Below are 21,869 nucleotides of genomic sequence, written 5' to 3' on the forward strand. Positions count from 1 at the left end.
ATCCATTTAGCATTGACATTCTAAAAGATCTCGTTACCTTTTGCAGCACATGATCCATTTTAGGCAAAGGATAATTATCTTTCAAAGAAGCCCTATTGAGATTTTTGATGTCAACACACAAGCTTATTCCTCCATTTTTCTTTCTCATAGGTACTAGACTAGCCACCCAATCAGAGTACCTAAGTGGGAATATGATTTTGGCATCAAGAAACTTCTTGACCTCCTTTTCAATTAATGGTAGAAGCGAAGGATTTATCTCCCTAAGCTTATGTTTGTAGGGTTTAATCCCCTCCTCCAAAGGAATCTTATGCTGAATAATATTTACATCATAGGTTTTGAGATCTTTAAAGGACCATGCAAACACATCAACATAATTCTTGAAAAGTTTAATATATCTTTCTTGAAAATTAGGTGAAACTCCAGCATATAATTTGACTAACCTGGGATTCTCTTGAGTTCCAATGTTGTGATCCTTAATATGTTCATGTTGTGAGATTTTCCCTGAGTCCATAGCCACATCATTGGAATTAAAAATCATTCCAAGAGGAACAAGTCCCTTTGGCGGAATATTATCTTTCAATTGAAAGATCTTCTGATTTGCTATTGAATATTTTAAACCACTGACACCTGCAATTTATGTTGTCTCTTCTTCGTCCTGATCAATTTATGTGCCCTCGAACTCTTCAACCATAGTCAAAAACTCCTTAATATGTTGGTCATCTTCAAAAACTTGCTAGTTCATAACATTATTAGGAACAAAAGGTCTGTGTCTCATTTCTACCTCATATCTTAATCTTGGAATAATAGGAGGCTTGAAAGTGCTAGCAGCCACAGCCAACGAATCTGCCAATCTATTTTCATCTCTAGGAATGAATTGCATGTTAAAAGCTTCAAAGAAGTTTTCAATCAAATCCCATACCTCATTTCTGTATGCCTGGAGTCTAGGATGCTTTGTTTGGCAGTGATATTTTATCTGCTTAATAATTAGCTCCGAATCTCCAAAAGTAGAAATTGACTTGACTGCCATCTGTTTGGCTGTTTATAGCACAATAATCAAGGACTCATATTCTGCCACATTGTTCGTTGCCTCGAACTATAATTTGAAAGAAAAAGGAAACATATTACCTCCAGGTGCAATTAGAAGAAAACCAACACGTATTCCTTCCTTGGAACAAGATCCATCAAAGAAACATTTCCACACTTCTTCCGTTTGCAGCTCTATAATTACATTGCCTGAAGCAAGCTGCTTCTGATTATCTTCAGCCAACTCTGCATTATCATGCAGTGTGAAACAAGCGAAATCATCCTTGTCCTGACTATATACAGGTGAATTGCTTGCTCCATTTTTTGTAATTGTTTTTACAAACCTATTTTATTTGTACAATCTCCTCTCCTCCCCACCAAAAATCGGTATAACAACATATGTAAAATATAACTCCAAAACACCTCTCAATTTAGGCTCCCAGGACCTAGATAGAAGCATTCCAATTCTAGTAGGAATATCTGCTACTACAACATCCATGACTAAACTTCTAGTTGGAATTTTGGCTAGTGACACTGCCAGATCCTTAATAACCCCCAGACACTTGACCTTGTTTGAATCGAATGAATACAAATCCCTATAAGGTTTAGTCACTTGTAAATTCAGTTGCTTCATCACTGACAAAGGCATAAGATTATTTGAAGCTCTCGAATCAAACATACAATTATGTAGGAGGAAATCATGAACCAATAGGGAAATATAAAAACGAGGTATTGAAGAATCTACTTCCTCTACATGTGGACCAAAAAACACTACTGGTTTATCTTCTTGTAGATTTATAGTGTCACTCTCATTTTCTTTTAAATTAATAAACTCAGCAATCTCCTTTTGATAAGTAGATGTTTTTGCAAATTCTATAATGGGAACTTGTATTCTTACCTTTTCCAACTCCTTGGTAATACTAAATAAGTGACCCTGTTTAGCAATTTTTTCATTCTCATCTTCACCTTTCTTCATGACTGGAATTATTTGAGGAATTGAAACAAATTTTTCCAAAGGAATTTTCCCAGTTTGATCTTGAGAAGAATTACATTGAAGTATCTATGTTTTTCCATTTGCATTTTGCTACTGCTTTCCTTTATTTACTTGTTTTGCAGACTGAGATTCTTGTGGAGTCACCTTTGATGAGGATGTTGAAACTTGCTCCTCAATTTCATTTTCTTGATTTCTTGGTCTTTTCCTAGATCTCAGATCATATTCCTTATGTAGTTCAGCCTGCATAAAATCAGAAAATTGTTTCCAATATTCATCAATTTCATTTTCATTATGAATAGCATCTGCCTCATCATACACATACTCTTCTCCTTCAATGCTGAGTTCATCTTCATCAACTGCATATAATGTGGAAATTTGATCTTCACGTTGTTCTCCACCAAGATCTACTTCTATATATAATGGTGCTTGAATTTGATTTTGATCTCTTCTTTCCTTTTGCAAAATTTGCAAAGGTTGCCTTCTGAATTGGGGATTAAAATTCTTATTATACTGTGTTTGTCTCTAAGATTTATTAATTTCTAACTCTAACCTATTTAACTTATCTGACAAAGTTTTAATTACATTACACATTTCCTCCAATGATTGACTTTGAGAGGATTCTATCTTTGCCTTTCCCGCCACATGGATATTACAGATGGAGCAATTCTTCGATCTCAATAATGTGAAAAACACACAAAAGGTACGTATGGCAACTTTATATTTGGAACCAAATCAGTTTGTATGGTATCAATGGCTTTGTTCTCGTAAATAATTTATCACTTGGGCAATTTTTACGGAAGAATTGATAACACATTATGAGGATACAAAAAGCAACACTTTCTTTAGCCAATTGATAAGTCTCAAACAAAAGGGTTCAATAATGGAGCACATTGAGGAGTTCCAAAAATTGAACATAAGGGTAAAAGATATTCCAGAGGAGCATAGGATTGATGTGTTCATAGGGTCTTTAAAGGATAATATCCAACATGATGTGTGCCTTTGGGAACCTGATTCATTAGAGAAGGCATTCAGGTTAGCAAGAAAAATGGAAAGCAAAATTATGGCAACTAGGAAGCATACCATTCAAAACTATAAAGACGGAAGTGTTGTTGCCCATAGTCTTCCACAACCTACAAGGTTGACACCACAACAATTGGAAGAGAAAAGAGCAAAAGGGCTTTGTTACAATTGTGATAGCAAATACACAAAAGGTCATAAGTGTGCTGAGAAGAAATTATTCTACATAGATTGTGAAGAGGAAGAAGAAAAGGAGCAAGAAGGGTCAAAAGAAGAGGATATATTCCAGGAACAAAGCCTAGATGAAGAACAAATAAATTCAACCATATCTTGTAATACATTGGTAGGAATTACCACTCCTCAAACCATCAAGATAGAAGGACAAATCAAGAAGAAAAAGGTAATAGTGTTGATTGATTCAAGAAGCACCCACAATTTTATTCATTGTAGGGTAGAAAAAGAATTGAGTTGCTTCCTATATCCAGCACCAGAGTGTCAAGTGATGATTGCAAATGGAGGAACAATAAATTGTTCTGGAAAGTGCCATAATATCAAGCTATCCATGGGAGAATATGTATTGACTAGCCCAATGCTTTCCATTCCAATGGGAGGTGCTGATGTTGTACTAGGAGTCCAATGGCTACAATCTTTGGGTATAATAGCTTTTAATTTTCAAGAACTTTTCATGAAATTTTCTGTGGAAGGAAAGGAAGTTGAACTAAGGGGTATTGCAAGGAAACCAGGAAAGATAATCAACTCTAATGGCATGACAAAGCTTCTAAAAAAGGAGCAAAGAGGTGTAATTGCACAATTATGTTCACTAGATGTTTCCACATTGGAATCATCTATTTCTCCAGATCTCCAAAAAGTCCTGGACAATCATTCCAAGGTATTTGAGACTCCCAAAGGTCTCCCACCTATGTGTGATCATGATCATGCTATTCATATGATACCAGGAAGTGTTCCTCCAAACATCAGGCCGTACAGATATCCCTATGTCCAAAAAAGTGAAATTGAACGTATGGTTTGCAGAAATTCTAGAGGCTAGTATAATTCAACCGAGTCAAAGTTCTTTCTCAGCTCCAGTAGTATTGGTGCACAAGAAGGATGGATCATGGCGCATGTGTCCAGATTATAGGGAGCTCAATAAGCTCACTATTAAAGATAAGTTCCCCATTCCTTTCATTGATGAATTACTGGATGAATTGCATGGATCAATTTACTTCACCAAGTTGGATCTTCGTTCGCGATATCATCAAATCAGAATGAAGATTGAAGACATTCTGAAAACAGCATTTAGAACTCATGAGGGTCATTATGAATTTTTGGTCATGCCTTTTGGCCTTACCAATGCACCTTCAACATTTCAAGGTTTGATGAATTCAATTTTCAAACCATTCCTTAGAAAATTTGTGTTCGTATTTTTTGATGATATACTAATCTACAGCAAGTCTTGGAAGGATCATGTTGAACATGTTGACAGGGTGCTACAACTATTGGAGGAGAAACAATTATATGCAAAAAGATCCAAATGTTTCTTTGGAGTCCAGGAGGTGGAATATTTGGGTCATATTGTATCTCATGAAGGAGTTAAGGTAGACCCTAGCAAAATTAAAGCCATTAAGGAATGGAAAATCCCCACATCCATAAAGCATCTGCGAGGATTTCTTGGGTTGACAGGGTATTATCGCAAGTTTGTTAAGAATTATGGGAGAATAGCAGCACCTCTAACAACATTATTGAAGAAAGATTCATTTTCATGGACTCCGGAAGCAATAAAGGCCTTTAAACATCTTAAAGAGGCAATGTGCCAAGCACCGGTCTTAGCTACACCGGACTTCACAAAAACCTTTATTGTGGAATGTGATGCTTCAGGAAATGGAATTGGTGCTGTTCTAATGAAAGATGAAAGACCCATTGCTTTTGAAAGTCGTCCAATCAAGGGAAAGTTTTTAAGCAAAGCTATTTATGAGAAGGAAATGTTGGCAATACTCCATGCACTTAAGAAATGGCGACCCTACCTAATGGGAAGACATTTCAAGGTAAAAACAGATCATGATAGCCTTAAATACTTTTTAGAACAAAGATTATCCTCTGAAGAGCAACAAAAGTGGGTCACAAAGATGTTGGGTTATGACTTTGAAATCATCTACAAAAAAGGGAAGCAAGATGTGGTGGCAGATGCACTCTCAAGAAAGGATGAGGATATGGAAGCATTGTTGTGTGCCATTTCTATTATCCAACCAGATTGGATAAACGAAGCAAAGGAGGAATGGAAGAATGACGAAGAAGTGTGGGCACTTATTCGAAAGCTACAACAAGATTCCAGTACTTCTGATACATTTAGCTGGAAAAATGATTCGTTATGGTACAAAGATCGTTTATACCTCTGTAAGAATTCCCAGCTAAAACAAAAGATTCTTATGGAATTGCACACTTCTCCCTTAGGAGGGCACTCAGGATTTTTAAAAACTTACCACAGGGTTAAGAAGGAATTTTTTTGGGATGGCCTTAAATCAGATATTCAAAAGTTTGTGGCGGAATGTTTGGTTTGCCAACAAAATAAAGTTGAAACAATTAAGACACTGGGTCTATTACAACCTTTATCCATTCCAAGCCAACGTTGGGAGGAGGTTTCAATGGATTTTATCACAGGTTTACCCAAGTCTGAGGGAAAGAGTGTCATCATGGTGGTAGTTGACAAACTTACCAAGTATGCACACTTTTGTGCATTATCACATCCATTTAAAGCCAGTACAGTTTCTATTGCATTTATGGAAACAGTTCAAAAGCTACATGGAAACCCAAAGATTATTGTAAGTGACAGAGATCCCATTTTCACTGGAAATTTTTGGACAAAATTATTTTCTTGTCTTGGTACTCAGTTAGCTCATAGCTCATCTTATCATCCTCAATCTGATGGGCAAACTGAGATAGTAAACAAATGTTTGGAAGGATATCTTCGTTTCTTTGTATCTGATAAACAGACACAATGGGTCAAATGGTTGCCTCTGGCTGAATGGTGGTATAACACTTCCTTCCATACAGCAACAAAAATGACCCCATTTATGGCACTTTATGGGTACCAACCACCATCCATCACATCATATTTAAGAGAAAATTCTAAGGTTCAGGCAGTGGAACATCACATCGAACATCAACAACAAGTCCTCCAACTCTTAAAGGATAACCTCGTGTTGGCACAAAACAGAATGAAGCAACAGGCAGATCAACATCGCAGTGAAAGAAGTTTTGATGTAGGTGATTGGGTATTCCTACGGCTACAACCATATAAGCAAATGTCCCTAAAGAAAGCTAAGAAAGATAATAAATTATCACCAAAGTATTATGGTCCGTACAAGGTGTTGCAAAAGATTGGTACTATGGCATACAAATTGGAGCTTCCTGCAGCTTCTCGATTGCACCCAGTTTTCCATGTTTCATGTTTAAAGAAGGTTATAGGCGACAAGCTCCCAGTTCAAACAATATTGCTAGAACTTGACGAGGAAGGAAAAATTATATTGGAACCGGAAGCAGTCACAGAAACAAGAACTCGACAGCTATGAAATCGATCAATTTCAGAGTATCTTATCAAGTGGAAGAACTTATCTGCTGAAGATTCCACATGGGAGGATGAAAATTTTATGCAGAAGTATCCAGAACTACTCAAGCGTTGAGGACAACACTTTTTTGAAGGAGAGGGGCATGTTGGGTCCCTATAATACTAGTGATTACCCCATTACTATTGTAGTTAAACCCCTTATTTATATTGTTGTGCCCCTATTACCCCCATATTGTTATTTCTGTGCGCCATAGAATCCCTCTATTGTTATTTTTGTGGCTTTATATTATTATTGTTAGGTCGACTGGATTATATTGTGACTCCTTAGACTCCTATATATAGAAAGGAGGTTTTGTCATTTGTATCATCCAAGAAATTTTCATTTATGTAATGTAAAGGAGGTTGCCCCCTCGAAGAGGCTGAATTCTAAGGCGTTGATCTTTCTTTCCTATCTTTTCTTGATCTGGTTTCATAACAACGGTGGTGGAGCAAAAGAGCAGCGTAGAGGGGCCCAATGACTAATTATGGAGGTATGGGCTTTATTATGGGTTAAAAGATGAGATTAGCGGGGTTCTTCGTTTAAATCATAAAAACAATTTAACAAAGAAATCCTTCGGAAAACACGGTATGGTGGACTTGAAATTGTATGAATTTAGGTGGATAAATGATGTCGAGTCTGGGTTCATCACATATCGCAATCACAGTTTACGAAGGAAGGCCCATCGCAAAGGAATGCAATAAGGGCCAGACGCAACGTGAAAATAAATCATGGATAATACTGCGATTGGGTTCGGGTTCCCATCGCATATCGGAGATCGCAATGGTGGAGGGTGCATGTTTCAGCTGGGACTTGCGATGAAGGGCAGATGCGAAATGCCAATGAATTATGATATATATTGTGTCAGGTCTGGGTCCATTGCGCATCGCATATCGCAATGTGGAGGAGAGTGCTTGCACGTTGAAAGGTTTGCGATCTGTTGATATGCAATATTTTATGGAATACATAGTTTTATAATAAAACTAATGGTTTCGGGATATTTTAATAAAGGGAGTTAATATATACGGGAAAGGACTTTTAGGGGTTTAATACGTTAAGTTAGCATTAATATGAAATATGAGCGGAAAGAGGAAAAACACTAAGTATAATGCTTTTTCATGAGTTATTTTCTTTTCACATATACATCAATACTTAGGCTAAACATCTTTTTGTGGGTTTTTTGGGTAAAAGGGTATTTAACATGGGTTTTTCACTTTTCCTAGGCAAAAAGGATTTTAACCTTAGGAAAAGGGGTTTTTAATGGAAAATGAATGAACATGAACTGTATGAAAGTGGAAAGGGGAAATTAGTAAATATAGGGATGAATGGGATGAGGGAAGTTAATTAATTGATCTTGTAGACATTCATTTGCTTTGTGTAATTGCCTCATGGACATAGAAACATATGGTAAAATATGATAAATGTACATTTTGTCCAATGAATTATCATACTTTTTCAACCTTTCTTCTACTTACCCTTTGCTTATCCTATCATTTTTTTTTCACTTAATGTGTGCATTTAAGCTACCAAGCCATTTTCCTTTATGTTTATTTAAAAAAAAAAAACTATCTAATTCTAACCTTATAACCTCCAAGGGCTCAGATTAAACTGATGAGCACCTTATTATTCTCTACCTAACTACTGATCTACCAAGATTAAACAGTTTGGCCAGATCTTTATTCTCTAACTATAACATCAAATTTAAAGCATGAAGTAGTCAAGATGAAACTATTTGATTGTCATGGGTTGTGGCATTTATGACAAGCTACACACAACCATTATTTTTTAGAAAAATAGTAGTGACATTTAGACTTTCTCACTTTCAGAGTTTATTTGTTTCCTTTTCTTTCTAACCTAACATTTTCTTTTTGACTTTGATTTTTTAGGACATATAATGTAACATTTTCTTTAATATGGACATCATCATCAAGATATTTTCAAAAACATTTTATTCACTATTGTTATGTCCATATCCTAACTTAACATTTTTTCAAAATAGTTTTTATTTTTTGACTATTTTATTCTACCTTATCAAAACCAAAAAATTCTACAACATTGGCTCCATCTAGGGACTGCTTTCTCTTGTAAAATGTAGAGTACCTACAAATCCATGTGCCTTCTCCTTGGGCTATGGAGTCCTTGCTGTAAGAAAAATCACACTGACATATTGAAAAGTAAAAGAAAACCAGAGTATTAACAATGAAAACTATTTCAACTTATTAGTACTGAATGTAATGTTTGAGAAACCTTCCATTTATAGGATAAGTGGAATATAGCCCCTCAAGATTCTGCAACACTGTTGGCTAGTTGAATTGTTTATTGATTAACAATCAAGTACCACATTAAATTGTCAACCTGGGAAAGTCTTTTATTTCAAAGGCTACCACGTACTATATGTACTTAACTCTAAAAGCATTAAAAAGCTGTAGTATACGTAATTCTCACGTTATGTCATAACAGTGTACTGTAAAGATAAAATGAAAGCAGTTAATTTAAGATGACAAATCTGAAAAGAAGAGTGGTGGATGCTCTGTTATCAGAGGGTCAGGACCCTATCCTCCAAGCAAGGACGTTTAGCACCTACCCCTGTAACCAGATTGCTAATACACACTGCAATTATAATTCACCGGTGAAGTACAGTTTCAAACGATTAACAAAACAGAGTGCCAGCAAAAAGGAAATTATCAGAGGTAATGCTACAGAATCCAAAACAGAGTATCAGCATAAAGAAATCACCAAACACACTTACACACTTGACAGAAAATTAAATGGGTGAATCTTGTGAGGAAGGTGGGCCCGGTCCCTCTCACAAGATTCCCCAGAACACAATTGCTAGATTAGGTACTCAGAACAATCTTCTATTCATCTGCCAAAAGATTCAGTTACAATAAAAGTTTAGACTTTGCTGTTGTCTTTTCAAAATTCCCCTTACAAAACTATTTTTCTCCCCCCTTCTCTAATGTAGATGTCTCCTCTTTATAGAGGATACATCTATTACAATAAATTATCACAGTTCATTCAGTTAACCAAAAATAAGAGTTATAGGATGCTGTTATAACAGTGTGACAATGTATTCTTTCTTGAGTTTCTTGCTGTTACACAGCTGGTAACCGCACTTTGACCGTCTTCTTGGGATCCTCGCACTATCCTTTACCGTTTCCCCATGGTTGCTGATTTAGTAAACCCGTGCTGTTCCTGATACTTTAGCAACTGTAACTGTGTTTTGCCCTTTTTGGACAGTTGCTGATCATGCCGCGTCAGCGTGGAATTCTGGCGATCTCCAGATAGTTGTCGTTTTTTATTTCCAGTTGTTGTAAAAATAGAATTCCCCCGCTTTAGATGGTTGCCGTTGCTGGCTGTAGCAACTGCGTAGTTGTTGCTTCTGGTGTTGCAGCAACTGCGTAGTTGCTGTTTCTGGTGTTACAGCGACTATGAATTATAATTCCTGTAGACCTTAGACAGTCCAGCGATTACTTGGCAACTTAATTAGCTTTTCCAAAGATAAATATAAAGATATTCATGAATATGCAATGAACAATTAAACATATAGATATGCGGAGAGTTATTTCATACCTTGGGGTGATTAAATCATAATGTAATCAAAGCTGTCAACTATGACTGAAAAAGGTTAATATTATGGCAAAAATATAAGGTCAAAATTGGTCAATTCTGAGTCCTAACAAGCACAAAAGTGTTGTTACCCTTCAGTTCAACAATTGCTAAAGGTCCAAACCATAGATTGTCAAATTTGCCATGCTTTCCTTTCTCTTCTCTCCTAGCATCCCATCTTAGAACTAGATCACCTTCCTTAAAGTCCCTTTCCCTGGCTCTTTCGTCAAACAGGGCCTTCACCTTATTATGATATTTCTTCAATTTGTGTCGAACTTCATCTATGTTTTCATTAAGTTCAATAATCTGATTTATTCTTCTTGAAAAATCATCAGGTTCATCTGTTGAATCCTGCAAGAATTTTAAAATAGGGAAGGCCAGATTGGTAGGGAAAATTGTATCTTTCCCATGGGCTAATTGAAATGGAGATTTTCCAGTTGATCTCTTTGGAGTAATTTTGTTTGCCCATACTGCATAAATCAAATTTGAATTCCATCTCTTCTTATGATCAACTAGAGTCTTTTTGATTACCTTTACCAAAATTTTGTTTGATGAATTTGCAAGGCCATTTCCTTGAAGGTAGTATGGAGTTGAATGATGTAACAAAATCTTATATTTCTAGAAAAAGTTAATCATTTTAACACTAGAAAAAGATGCTACATTATTAGTGACAATTTGAGTTGGGAAACCAAATCTAGATAAGATATTCTCCTGAATAAACTTAATTACTACTGAATCAGTAGCATTTCTGATTGGAATTGCTTCCACCCATTTAGTAAAGTAGTCTGTTGTAGTGAGGATCCATCTATGTTGATTACTTGAAGTGGGGTGAATCTCTACAACAAAATCCAATCCCCACTGAGAAAAAGGTGTTGAAACTATTGATGGAACGAGTGGAAGAGCTACTAATTTTTGTTTCCCAGCAAACATTTGATAAGGAATACAACCTCTGACCTTTGTCCCTACTTGTAAGAACAATGTGGGCCAATAAAACCCTTCCCTCAGAATCTTGTACATTGTTGCTCTCCAAGCATAATGTCCCCCACAAAATCCTGTATGAAATTGATCAATGATTCCTTCAGTTTCTCATTATGTTAAGCATAATAAAAAAATATTCAGTGGATCTTTCCGGTATAAATTTTCATTTATAATGCAGTACTTGATTGATTTTAACTTAAGGGGTTTACACTTGGTTTTGGAGAACGATGCTGAACAATCAAAATGGATCAAGAAATTTACAATATCTTGATACCAGTTTGACAACAAGAATTTTTCATCAATGTGTATAAGATTGATCTTCTCTGAAGGTAGAGGTTCTTGTGGATTCTCCCCTTTAGGATGAAGGGAAGGTTCTCGTGGATTCTTCCCTTGTATTTCTAAAACAAAATTTATTCCAAGCACTTTGCAGTTGGATTCAGCTAGAAGCTTAGCTAATCCTTGACCTTTTACTAGCTCGGTAGTCTTGATAGTTAGATCAAACTCAAAAATTTGAGTGATCCATCTACCTCTTTTCCCATCAGTGTCTCGTTGGGTTAGGAAAATTGTATCTTTCCCATGGGCTAATTGAAATGGAGATTTTCCAGTTGATCTCTTTGGAGTAATTTTGTTTGCCCATACTGCATAAATCAAATTTGAATTCCATCTCTTCTTATGATCAACTAGAGTCTTTTTGATTACCTTTACCAAAATTTTGTTTGATGAATTTGCAAGGCCATTTCCTTGAAGGTAGTATGGAGTTGAATGATGTAACAAAATCTTATATTTCTAGAAAAAGTTAATCATTTTAACACTAGAAAAAGATGCTACATTATTAGTGACAATTTGAGTTGGGAAACCAAATCTAGATAAGATATTCTCCTGAATAAACTTAATTACTACTGAATCAGTAGCATTTCTGATTGGAATTGCTTCCACCCATTTAGTAAAGTAGTCTGTTGTAGTGAGGATCCATCTATGTTGATTACTTGAAGTGGGGTGAATCTCTACAACAAAATCCAATCCCCACTGAGAAAAAGGTGTTGAAACTATTGATGGAACGAGTGGAAGAGCTACTAATTTTTGTTTCCCATCAAACATTTGATAAGGAATACAACCTCTGACCTTTGTCCCTACTTGTAAGAACAATGTGGGCCAATAAAACCCTTCCCTCAGAATCTTGTACATTGTTGCTCTCCAAGCATAATGTCCCCCACAAAATCCTGTATGAAATTGATCAATGATTCCTTCAGTTTCTCATTATGTTAAGCATAATAACAAAATATTCAGTGGATCATTCTAGTATAAATTTTCATTTATAATGCAGTACTTGATTGATTTTAACTTAAGGGGTTTACACTCGGTTTTGGAGAACGATGCTGAACAATCAAAATGGATCAAGAAATTTACAATATCTTGATACCAGTTTGACAACAAGAATTTTTCATCAATGTGTATAGGATTGATCTTCTCTGAAGGTAGAGGTTCTTGTGGATTCTCCCCTTTAGGATGAAGGGAAGGTTCTTGTGGCTTCTCCATTTTAGGATGAAGGGAAGGTTCTCGTGGATTCTTCCCTTGTATTTCTAAAACAAAATTTATTCCAAGCACTTTGCAGTTGGATTCAGCTAGAAGCTTAGCTAATCCTTGACCTTTTACTAGCTTGGTAGTCTTGATAGCTAGATCAAACTCAAAAATTTGAGTGATCCATCTACCTCTTTTCCCATCAGTGTCTCGTTGGGTTAAGAAAATTTTCACAGCACTATTAGGGACATAAGCAGTAATAGGTAAATGTAAGACATACATCTTGAATGATTTTAGGGCTTGAATAAGGGCATAAGATTGCTTCTCAATGATGTCATACTTAAGCTCATCATCTCTCATAACCTTGCTAAAAAAGGCTATGGGTTGGTCATGGGAATCTTCATTTTCTATAATAGAATGGCAGCAACGGTTGTTTTAGAGGCAAAATAGAAAACACTAAATGGCTTAGTATAATCAGGGCTGGCTAAGGTGGGAGCTTCAGAGATAGCCCTTTTTATTTGTTCAAATGCATGCCTAGAAGAGGTAGTCCATTTGACTTCATGGTCCTTTAGGAGCATGTCAGTTATATCTTTTACAATCTTTGCATAATTTGGAATAAATCTCCTTAGAAAATTAATCTTGCCTAGAAAAGCTTGAATCTCCTTCTTGTTTCTAGTAAGGTCAATGTTTCAATGGCAGATACTCGTTTGGGGTCAATTACTACTCCCTCTGATTTTTTTTTTTTCTACGTAAAGACTAAGCTCTTGTATTAATAAAGAAAGAAAATATTTACAAAGAGGTACTAGCCTCTGAGGATGGATAAGGCCACCCTCTGTCTGAAGAGCATAGCAGGTACTCAAGGCTACCTGAATTACAAAGATAGAAGCAGTAGAAGTAAGCATGAGCAAAACAGAAGCAGGTAGTCCTCTGACTTACAAGAGAGATTCCTCCAAAAAGAACAACAGTAGCAGAATTGTAGAACCAAAGAACCTTTGCTGCTGATATCGTCGCGGCAGTTGAGGGTAGGAGGACAAGTGATTCCAGAGATCTGGAAACATTGCGAATTCTGGGCAATCCTCTACCCCAAAAACAAAACCTGGGTATCTCGGAAAGAGAAGAGACCCCTCCAAAACTCCAAAACTTGACCATTGAGCTGCAGCAGAAACAGTAATTTAGCCTTCGAAGGCTTACCTTATGCTTTGTTGTCGAAATCTGGCATAGTTGCATCTTCGTTCACTGGCTGTCGGGAATCCGGTGGGTGTGCTGGCTGCTGAAGCGAACCATGTTGATCAAGAGCATGCTCCTCAGGATTGACAACGCCTGGAGGAGGAATAACGACATTGCCAATTTCCGCCCTCGCTTGGGCATTACCAGTCTGAGCCAGCTCCCCATCGTCTTCCTCCTGGCTGTCGGAGTCTTCATCTTCTTCCTCCGTCGCGATTACCGTTATCAGTAGAGACACCCGTGATTGATTTCTCCAGCATCTGAATGTGAAACGGGATGTATGCACTTGACTATCTAGTTGGTCCGACTCCTCTGAAGGAGAAGACGGAGGCGCTACCATAGCCAGCGGCTGAATTGCCCTTGCTTGAACCTCCTGTCTTCGACTAATTCCCCAAACACCCCCTCTTCTCGGGACCCCACGCTGTCTCGGCGCCATGAGCAGGGAAACTTGAGAGCTATTTACAGTGGGAGGCCCAGTATCCAAACGCAGAGCCTGAACTCTGCCCCCCAGAACCGGCCTAGTAGAAACCTGAACCAAAGTATGAGTCCTCACTATAATTTTAGCCTGCCAAGGTCGAGAGAGCATACTCTGAGCGGAGGTGAGGCCTCTGCCACTGCGCACCCTGCCAGAGATCGTCTCCTCTCCACTCTGCTCGAAGCACAACATAACAATACACCAAACATACCCAAACTGGAGCAGATACGCCGTTAAGTAATCCTCTTTTCGGAATTCTCTGGATGCCTCCATAACGAACCCCAACGAATTAGCGTACAATGCAGTTAAGTCCCCTCGCGCGAACCCATCTCCCCTCTGCACAACCTTCTCCTCGGCCTTTAAAGGCATTAATGCCTGGCAGAGCCGCCTAGTGTGGCCGTCCTGGCAGGCCACCTTAACATGCCAGCTGCCCATCGCTGTTTATCAAATTGCCACCCGCATCCGGGTGAGAATCATCCTGTGTTTGCATGTCTCTATCTATTAGTGCTTGGAAGGTGGATAGATGATCCATCGAAACTACATCATTTAGATGGCCAACTGAGAGGTCTTTCTCATTTTCCACCCCTAAATTAGCAAGGAAATCAGCTGGCTTGTTCCCGTCCCTTTTTATATGCTTGAAGGAAACAGCTCTGTTCTCTTGCAGCCAATGTTGTATTTGTTCCAATCTAGATGCCAGTCTCCAGCTACTGCTGATCTTGTGAACTTGGGAACCCTGTTGGAGTTTTAAGGCCATGTTTATTAGAAGTTGGGAATCCCCTTCCACTATCAACGAAGATAATTGCCCTGCTACGCCAGAGTGAGACCTTTCCATAGAGCCTCCAGTTCCGCTGCATTGTTGGTATTCCACCCGATTGTGCCATAGTAGGTGAGGTGGGATTTACCCTGATGGTCTCTGATAATGCCGCCATAACCAGTCTGACCCGGATTGCCTTTCGATGCGCCATCGAAATTCAGTTGGAACATGTTGATGGGAGGTGGCCTCCACTTTACTGAATGGGTTTGGTGCTTTACGGGGCTGTCCTTGACAGGAATCTGATCTTGTATCGTTATCTGCCAATTGTTCCAGATGGCCAGCTCCTGAGGTTCCTTTGGGTAGTCATCTTGGGACCAGTTCTTTGTGGATAGAGTTTCTCTGATGTTGTTATGAATTACCTTCCATACCTGCTCCATTGTCATTGATTGACCTTTGAAGATCCTCCTGTTCCTTTCCTTCCAGATATTCCACATCAAGAAACCCGGTATAGTTTGCCAAAGGATGTTTAGAATTTTACATTGGTATGGTGTTTGAGGCCATTGACGTATTGTGTCTTTGATATCCCCCAGAACTCGGCCTTCCTTTTGACATCGAAATGCCACCTTTTCCCAAATCCTTCTACTCAGCTGGCACGTCTGCATTAGGTGTAAGGCTGTTTCTTCTTCCTGATTGCATATGAGGCATATGGAAGGACCCAGGAAGCCCCTTTTCCTGAGGTTATCCCAGGTTAGGATTCTATTATATGAAAGGAGCCAGAGAAAGGTGGAAACCTTCGGCCAGATTGGTGGTTTCCAGATTTTGCCCCATATCTGATCTTTATCCATTCTGTCTTTTATGATGATCCTGTAGGCTTCCTTTGTGGTGAATGTACCCTTCTCCTCATAACCCCATCTCAATGTGTCCATACCTGCTTGCTTTAATATCCTGCGTTTTTTTAACTCGGTGTTGAGAGTGAGTTGGTTGTGATTTGAGCTGCGTGGTAAAATAAGGCTAGTTTCTTTCCACTCTCTCTGCTCTTGATTATTCGGTTCTTTCCAGAAATTGCTTATTTTCTCCTGCGGGGTTATCTCCCAATCATGAATAGTTTGCATGCAATCCTTAAGATTTGGTAGCTGTTGCCAGGAGTCTTCCCAGAACCTGGCAGTAAGACCATCTTTCACCTCCCAAAAGCTATGTTTTTGGATGAGATCTCTATGCTGTATGGCTGAGTTCCATATTAGTGATCCTTTACTTGTTTCCGACATTTTGATCCTTTCTTCTAAGGGTAAGTTCCTTGAGTACTTTGTTGTCCAGAGACATGCCCAGGGGGTATTGAAGTTTGAAAGCCACCTCCACCATATTTTCGCCCCCATGGTCTTATTACTTTGTTCCGGGTCTCTGAGTCCTATTCCTCCTGCCAGCCTAGGAATACAAACCTTTTCCCATCGAATGAGAGCCCATTTTCTGTTTGGTCCAGAGTTGCCCCATAGGAAATTTCTCTGTAATTGTTTGATTGCCTTAAGTACCCATTTTGGCGCTGCTAAAATGGAGAATAAGTAAAGCGGCATGGATTGCAAAACGGATTTGATAAGCACAATTCTACTGGCCATGTTAAGCGATCTATAGGTCCAAAGGAGCAATTTGGCTTCAAGTTTTTCAAGCAGGATTGTCCATGATGAATGCTTGAGGGCTGATGCGATAAGAGGAGCGCCTAGATAAGAGGAGGGCAGAGAAGCCTTGGAGAAGCCAAGAATACGCGTTATAGCTCTTTGGGTATATGGAGGGGTGTTAAAGAAGAATACTTGGGATTTAGCATTATTTATGAGGGCTCCAGAAGCTTTTGAAAAAGAATCCAAGATGGATTTGAAAGAGCGAGCTTCTTGAACGGAAGAGTGGCCGAATAACATATTATCATCAACAAATTATTGATGAGAAACTGCTGGGAGATGGTGAACGACAATTCCTTTGAGCTTATGCGCTAGAATGGCGGCTTTAATGCTTCGCCCCAGTCCTTCAGCAAGGATAACAAACATAAAGGGTGACAAGGGGTCTCCCTGCCTAATGCCCCGAGATGGATGAAAGGTGGGAGAGGGAATCCCATTGATGAGGATAGAAAAGAATGATGAGGAGATGAGACTACTAACCCATCTTACCCATGGGGGAGCAAATCCAAAAGCCAGGAGAGTTTTTTGCAAATAATTCCAGCTAATACTATCGAATGCTTTTGAAAGATCGATTTTGAGAAGCATCCCCGGCTTCTTTAATTGTTTGAGAGAATGCATTATTTCATGGGTGAGGATGATCCCATTAATGATTTGACGCCCTTCAACATACCCGGATTGTTCAGGAGAAATGATGAGGGGCAGCAAGGGCTTCAACCTTAGAGCAATAACCTTTGAGACAATTTTATAAATGATATTACATAAAGCAATGGGCCGATACTTATCTGGAGTGTTGGATTCTGAAGACTTGGGGATTAATGCTATAAAAGTGGCATTCATAGCTGGATACATCCATCTGAGAGTCCTTGATTCCTCCACGACCTGCCATACTTCCCATTTTATTAATTCCCAGAAATGCTGAAATAAATTTGACGTGAACCCATCTGGGCCGGGTGCTTTCCCTGCTTTCAGTTGGTTCACCGCTAATTCTACTTCTTGAAGACTGATCGGTTTAAGAAGCAGAGTATTCTGATCTTCAGTAATTATTCTTGGAATGTGCCTGGTGATGTTATCAATGGCCGCGGATCTATTGATATTTGGTTCTTGATTCATCTGTTTGAAGTAGTTAACGAACTCCGTTTCTATTCCTTCATGGTTTTCGACCTTGATTCCTTGCTCATTATTCACAGAGGATATTTGGTTGATCATGCGCCTTTGGACTGTTTTTTTGTGAAAGAATTTTGTGTTCTTTTCACCTTCCTTCAGCCACCTAATCCTGGACTTCTACCTCCACAATGTCTCTTCCTGCAGATCTCTTTCTAGAATTTGCTTTTCAATTGCTTGTTCTTGCTGTGTCAATTCCTCGGATCGGCCATGAGAAATTATTCTTTGTTGGGTGTCCTTCATTTTTTGAATTAGGATTTCCTTTGATTTGAAAATATTACCAAATGTAGATTTATTCCAACGTTTTATTTCCTCTTTGAGATACTTCAGCTTCTTTTGAAATAGGGCCATTCTTGTCCCCTCCGTTGCCCTAAAATTTGTCCAGGTTGTCTTTATAAATTCATGGAAGTCCGGATGAGATAGCCAGAAAGATTCAAATCTGAATGGCCTCCTTAAACTTTTGCCTGGTCGGTTCCAGTTTAAGGCAATGGGCCAGTGGTCCGATCCTGAATAAGGTAGGATTGAGGCTGTGAATTCTCCGCCCATGTGTACTGCATTGTCAGAAATTAGGAAGCGATCCAGTCGCGAGGCCACTTGCATCGGTTCCGTTCTCTTGTTGTTCCAGGTATAAAGGCCATTTTCAGTAGGAAGATCAATCATCCAATTGTCTTGAATGAAATCTTTGAGTAGAGTGCCGTCTCTGTTAATTCTGCAACGTCCTCCTCTCTTTTCCTCCAGAGTCGCTATCATGTTGTAATCTCCGCCTGAGATCCATAGCGGGTGCATTCGGTTTGCATTGAGCTGCGTTAATGCATCCAATATATCAGCTTTCTGCTGGATTTCTTGTGGAAAGTATACATTTGTAATATGCCCATCAATATTTGTGCCAATGAGATGAAACTTGGCTTGGATGAAATTTCTATTTGCATGTATATTATCCAGCTGTATCACCCTTACGTCCCAAAGGATTTCCAAGCCTCCTGAAGCGCCCTAAGCTTCCACTGCTGTGACCTGCCCTACCGGCCAAGCCTTAGCTGCTACTTTTTCTAAAACTACTTGTTTACATTTGGTCTCTTGCAGGAAAAGAATTGCTGGTTTTTCCTCCATTATCATGTTTTTAAGGAGTCTACCTTTCTTCTGGCCGTTAAGCCCTCTAATGTTCCAAGATATCAACTTCATTGGGAATGTTTGGGGTGGATGTTAAAATACCTGGTTAGCTGGGCGTATCTGCCTGAATCTACCAGGACTTCTCCGACCTTGATGGTTCTCTCCAGAGCGGACTTCCTTCCACGATTTTTGCTATCCTTTGAAATAAACGTCCCATCCCATTTGCTGCCTGTTTGCACCCCGAGTGAATATTTCTTCTGGGCTTTATGCAGAACCTCCACCAGTTTGTCCACTTGCGTTGCAGTTATCTTGTCGAAGTTCTTAGTTTTGCAAGCGGCCTCCAGACCAAGAATGTCCAGTTCCCCTATATCAAATGTTTCTGTGTCCTCATCCATATTTTTGACTTCTTGATGGCTTTCTTCTTCTTCCCGTGCTTGTACTGCGCCTGAATCCGTTGTGTCTATCTCCATCTCTGGTTGGCTCCAGATTTTCAATTTGGTGCTATAGGTGTTGTCATCTTGTACCTCGTTTTTTCCTTTTGATGACGCTTTGGGATCCTCAGACATGTCCGGATTTGTGATGCTCTTGGATGACAGAGGATCTTGGACTTGTTGCTCTTCCTCAACTAAAACAGCAAAGCTATTACTTGTTGAAGGCTTTGAAGGATCCTTCGTGACCTGCCTGTTCTGAGATGGCTGTTTCTTATTTCCTCTTCTGCGATTAACTACTTTGGTGAACCCATCGGTCGATTGCTTGTCCTGATCTTGTTCCGTGGACTTCTTATTTAGCGGGCAATCTCGGAACAGGTGCCCTAAGGCATGACATTTTCTACACCTAAAGGGCACATGTTCATAGTCTATTAACTGGTACCATTCTTCATCCTCATGAGTTAGTTTTACCTTGTCCGGCAGGGGTTCCTTTAAGTCCATGTAGACGCAGATCCGGGCATAAGAGGTGTACTTCTTCGTTTTCGTTTCTTCTGCAATCTTGACAAAGTCCCCCAGAACCTTCCCAATCTCCTGAAGCGATTCTTCTTCCCAATATTCCCATGGCAATGAGTACAGCCTGATCCAAACTGGTGCCCAGCTCAGATCCTCCTTATCTGGGTTAAATTTTGCTGCCCATTCTCTGAGGAATAGACCCGCTGAGTTAAAGAAATAAGGTCCGCTCTCAAAGACTCTATTTCTGTCCTCCAAGCAGTTGAAGACTGCTGTAAAGAAACCTTTTGGACCTAAATGCAGGGATATATGTCCTTTCGGGTGCCATTTTATATTAATCCAGGTCCTCAGGGCTTTCTCATTTGGCCAAATGCCTATAAATTTGCCTATAAGGGCATGATCCTTCATGTATTGTATTCTTGCATTGATTCTGTGACTGGGGAACTCCACTGTTGGCGTATGCTTAGCAACAGGCTTGCATGTGGATGATCTCACTCTCTGATCCTCTGGCTGAGCTTGATCATTCTGCCTGTCCGACATATCTTCAGTATCCTTTTCATTTGTTCTCTGATCTTTCCCTAAATCGTTCTGGTTTTCGGGCTGCATTTCGTTAGTTGGGGAATCCCCTCCTGCCCCCTGGCGGAGGTGGATTTTCGCTGCTGCCAACTTCCTACAACCGTGATGTGCAGCTTTTCCGCCTTGGGGTGGGCTTCTACCCCTGCAGTCCGCCTGCCGCTGCAGGTCTGCAGCTAACCCTAACCGCTGTACGCTGCTACTCTGCTCATCTTCGCGCTCTCCTCTCTCGGCGGGTTTCCACTCCCTCCTTTGAAATTATATGGCCCAACAATTTTCATTCTTTGACAACAAACAAGGAATTCTTAGGGTTCAATGATATTCCAATTTTTTTACACCTGCAAAAACCTTCACCAAGTGCTTTAGATGTTTCTGATTAGATTAAAAAAAAATAGTTATGTCATCAAGATAAATAACCACAAATTTATTTACCTGACCCATAAAAGTTATGTCCATAGCTCTCTGAAATGTTGCTCCAGCATTGGTTCAGCCAAATGGCAACCTAGCGTACATGAATGTACCCCAGGGTGTAGTAAGGTTCTCTTCTCTCTGTCTGCTATATCAACATTCACCTGATTGTAACTTGAAAAACCATCAAGCATAGAAAGTCTTTGTGCTCCTGAAACCATTTGAAGTAACTGATCCATTTTGGGCAAAGGATAATTATCTTTTAATGATGCCTTATTCAAATTTCTAAAATCCACACAGAGTCTTATTTCTCCATTTTTCTTTCTAATAGGATCTAGATTTGCAACCCAATTAGAATATCTAAGAGGGAGGATGATCTGAGCATCTAGAATTTGCTTAATCTCCCTTTCTACAGTTGGTAGAAGGGATGGATTATCCTTCTAAGTTTTTGTTGATAAGGTTTTGCTTCCGGCTTCAAAGGAATCTTATGTTGTATTAATGAAGTATCATAGGTCTTTAGATCAGCATAAGTCCAAGAAAAAACGCCCTTGTGATTTTTCAGTAACTTAAGATATTGAGTTTTGATCTCAGGGTCTAGAGATGCACATACTTTGATATTTTTTATATCTTCATTAGTTCCAATATTAATCTCTTCTATGTCATATTCTGAAATGGATTGAGGGTTTTGGAGGACATCATTTTGATTAAACAATTTTTCTAAAGGAATGAGTCCTTTTGGAATAAAATTATTAGATAATTGAATAATGTCATGACTAGAAATTTGGGTTTGAAAAGCTGAAGTATCATTTCCATCTACATTTTCATTT

The 21,869-nt window shown here is 39.0% G+C and overlaps 1 protein-coding gene across 1 annotated transcript in view; it reads right to left on the reverse strand.

Annotated features, from left to right (window-relative positions):
- Positions 1-18,136: 18,136 nt before the first annotated feature.
- LOC149233386 (uncharacterized) overlaps positions 18,137-21,869 on the reverse strand; it is a 30,547-nt gene continuing 26,814 nt past the window's right edge. Inside the window, exons 2-3 of the mRNA XM_089382177.1 lie at positions 19,226-20,884; positions 18,137-18,935 (exon numbers count right to left, since the gene is read on the reverse strand). Of these exons, the coding sequence (XP_089238303.1) occupies positions 18,137-18,935; positions 19,226-20,884 (2,458 nt within the window). The remainder of the gene's footprint in view (positions 18,936-19,225; positions 20,885-21,869) is intronic.

The sequence above is a fragment of the Pinus tabuliformis genome, chromosome J (genome assembly GCF_031772625.1).
Source record: "Pinus tabuliformis cultivar Carrire ecotype Pingquan chromosome J, CPIR1, whole genome shotgun sequence".
NCBI lineage: Eukaryota > Viridiplantae > Streptophyta > Pinopsida > Pinales > Pinaceae > Pinus > Pinus tabuliformis.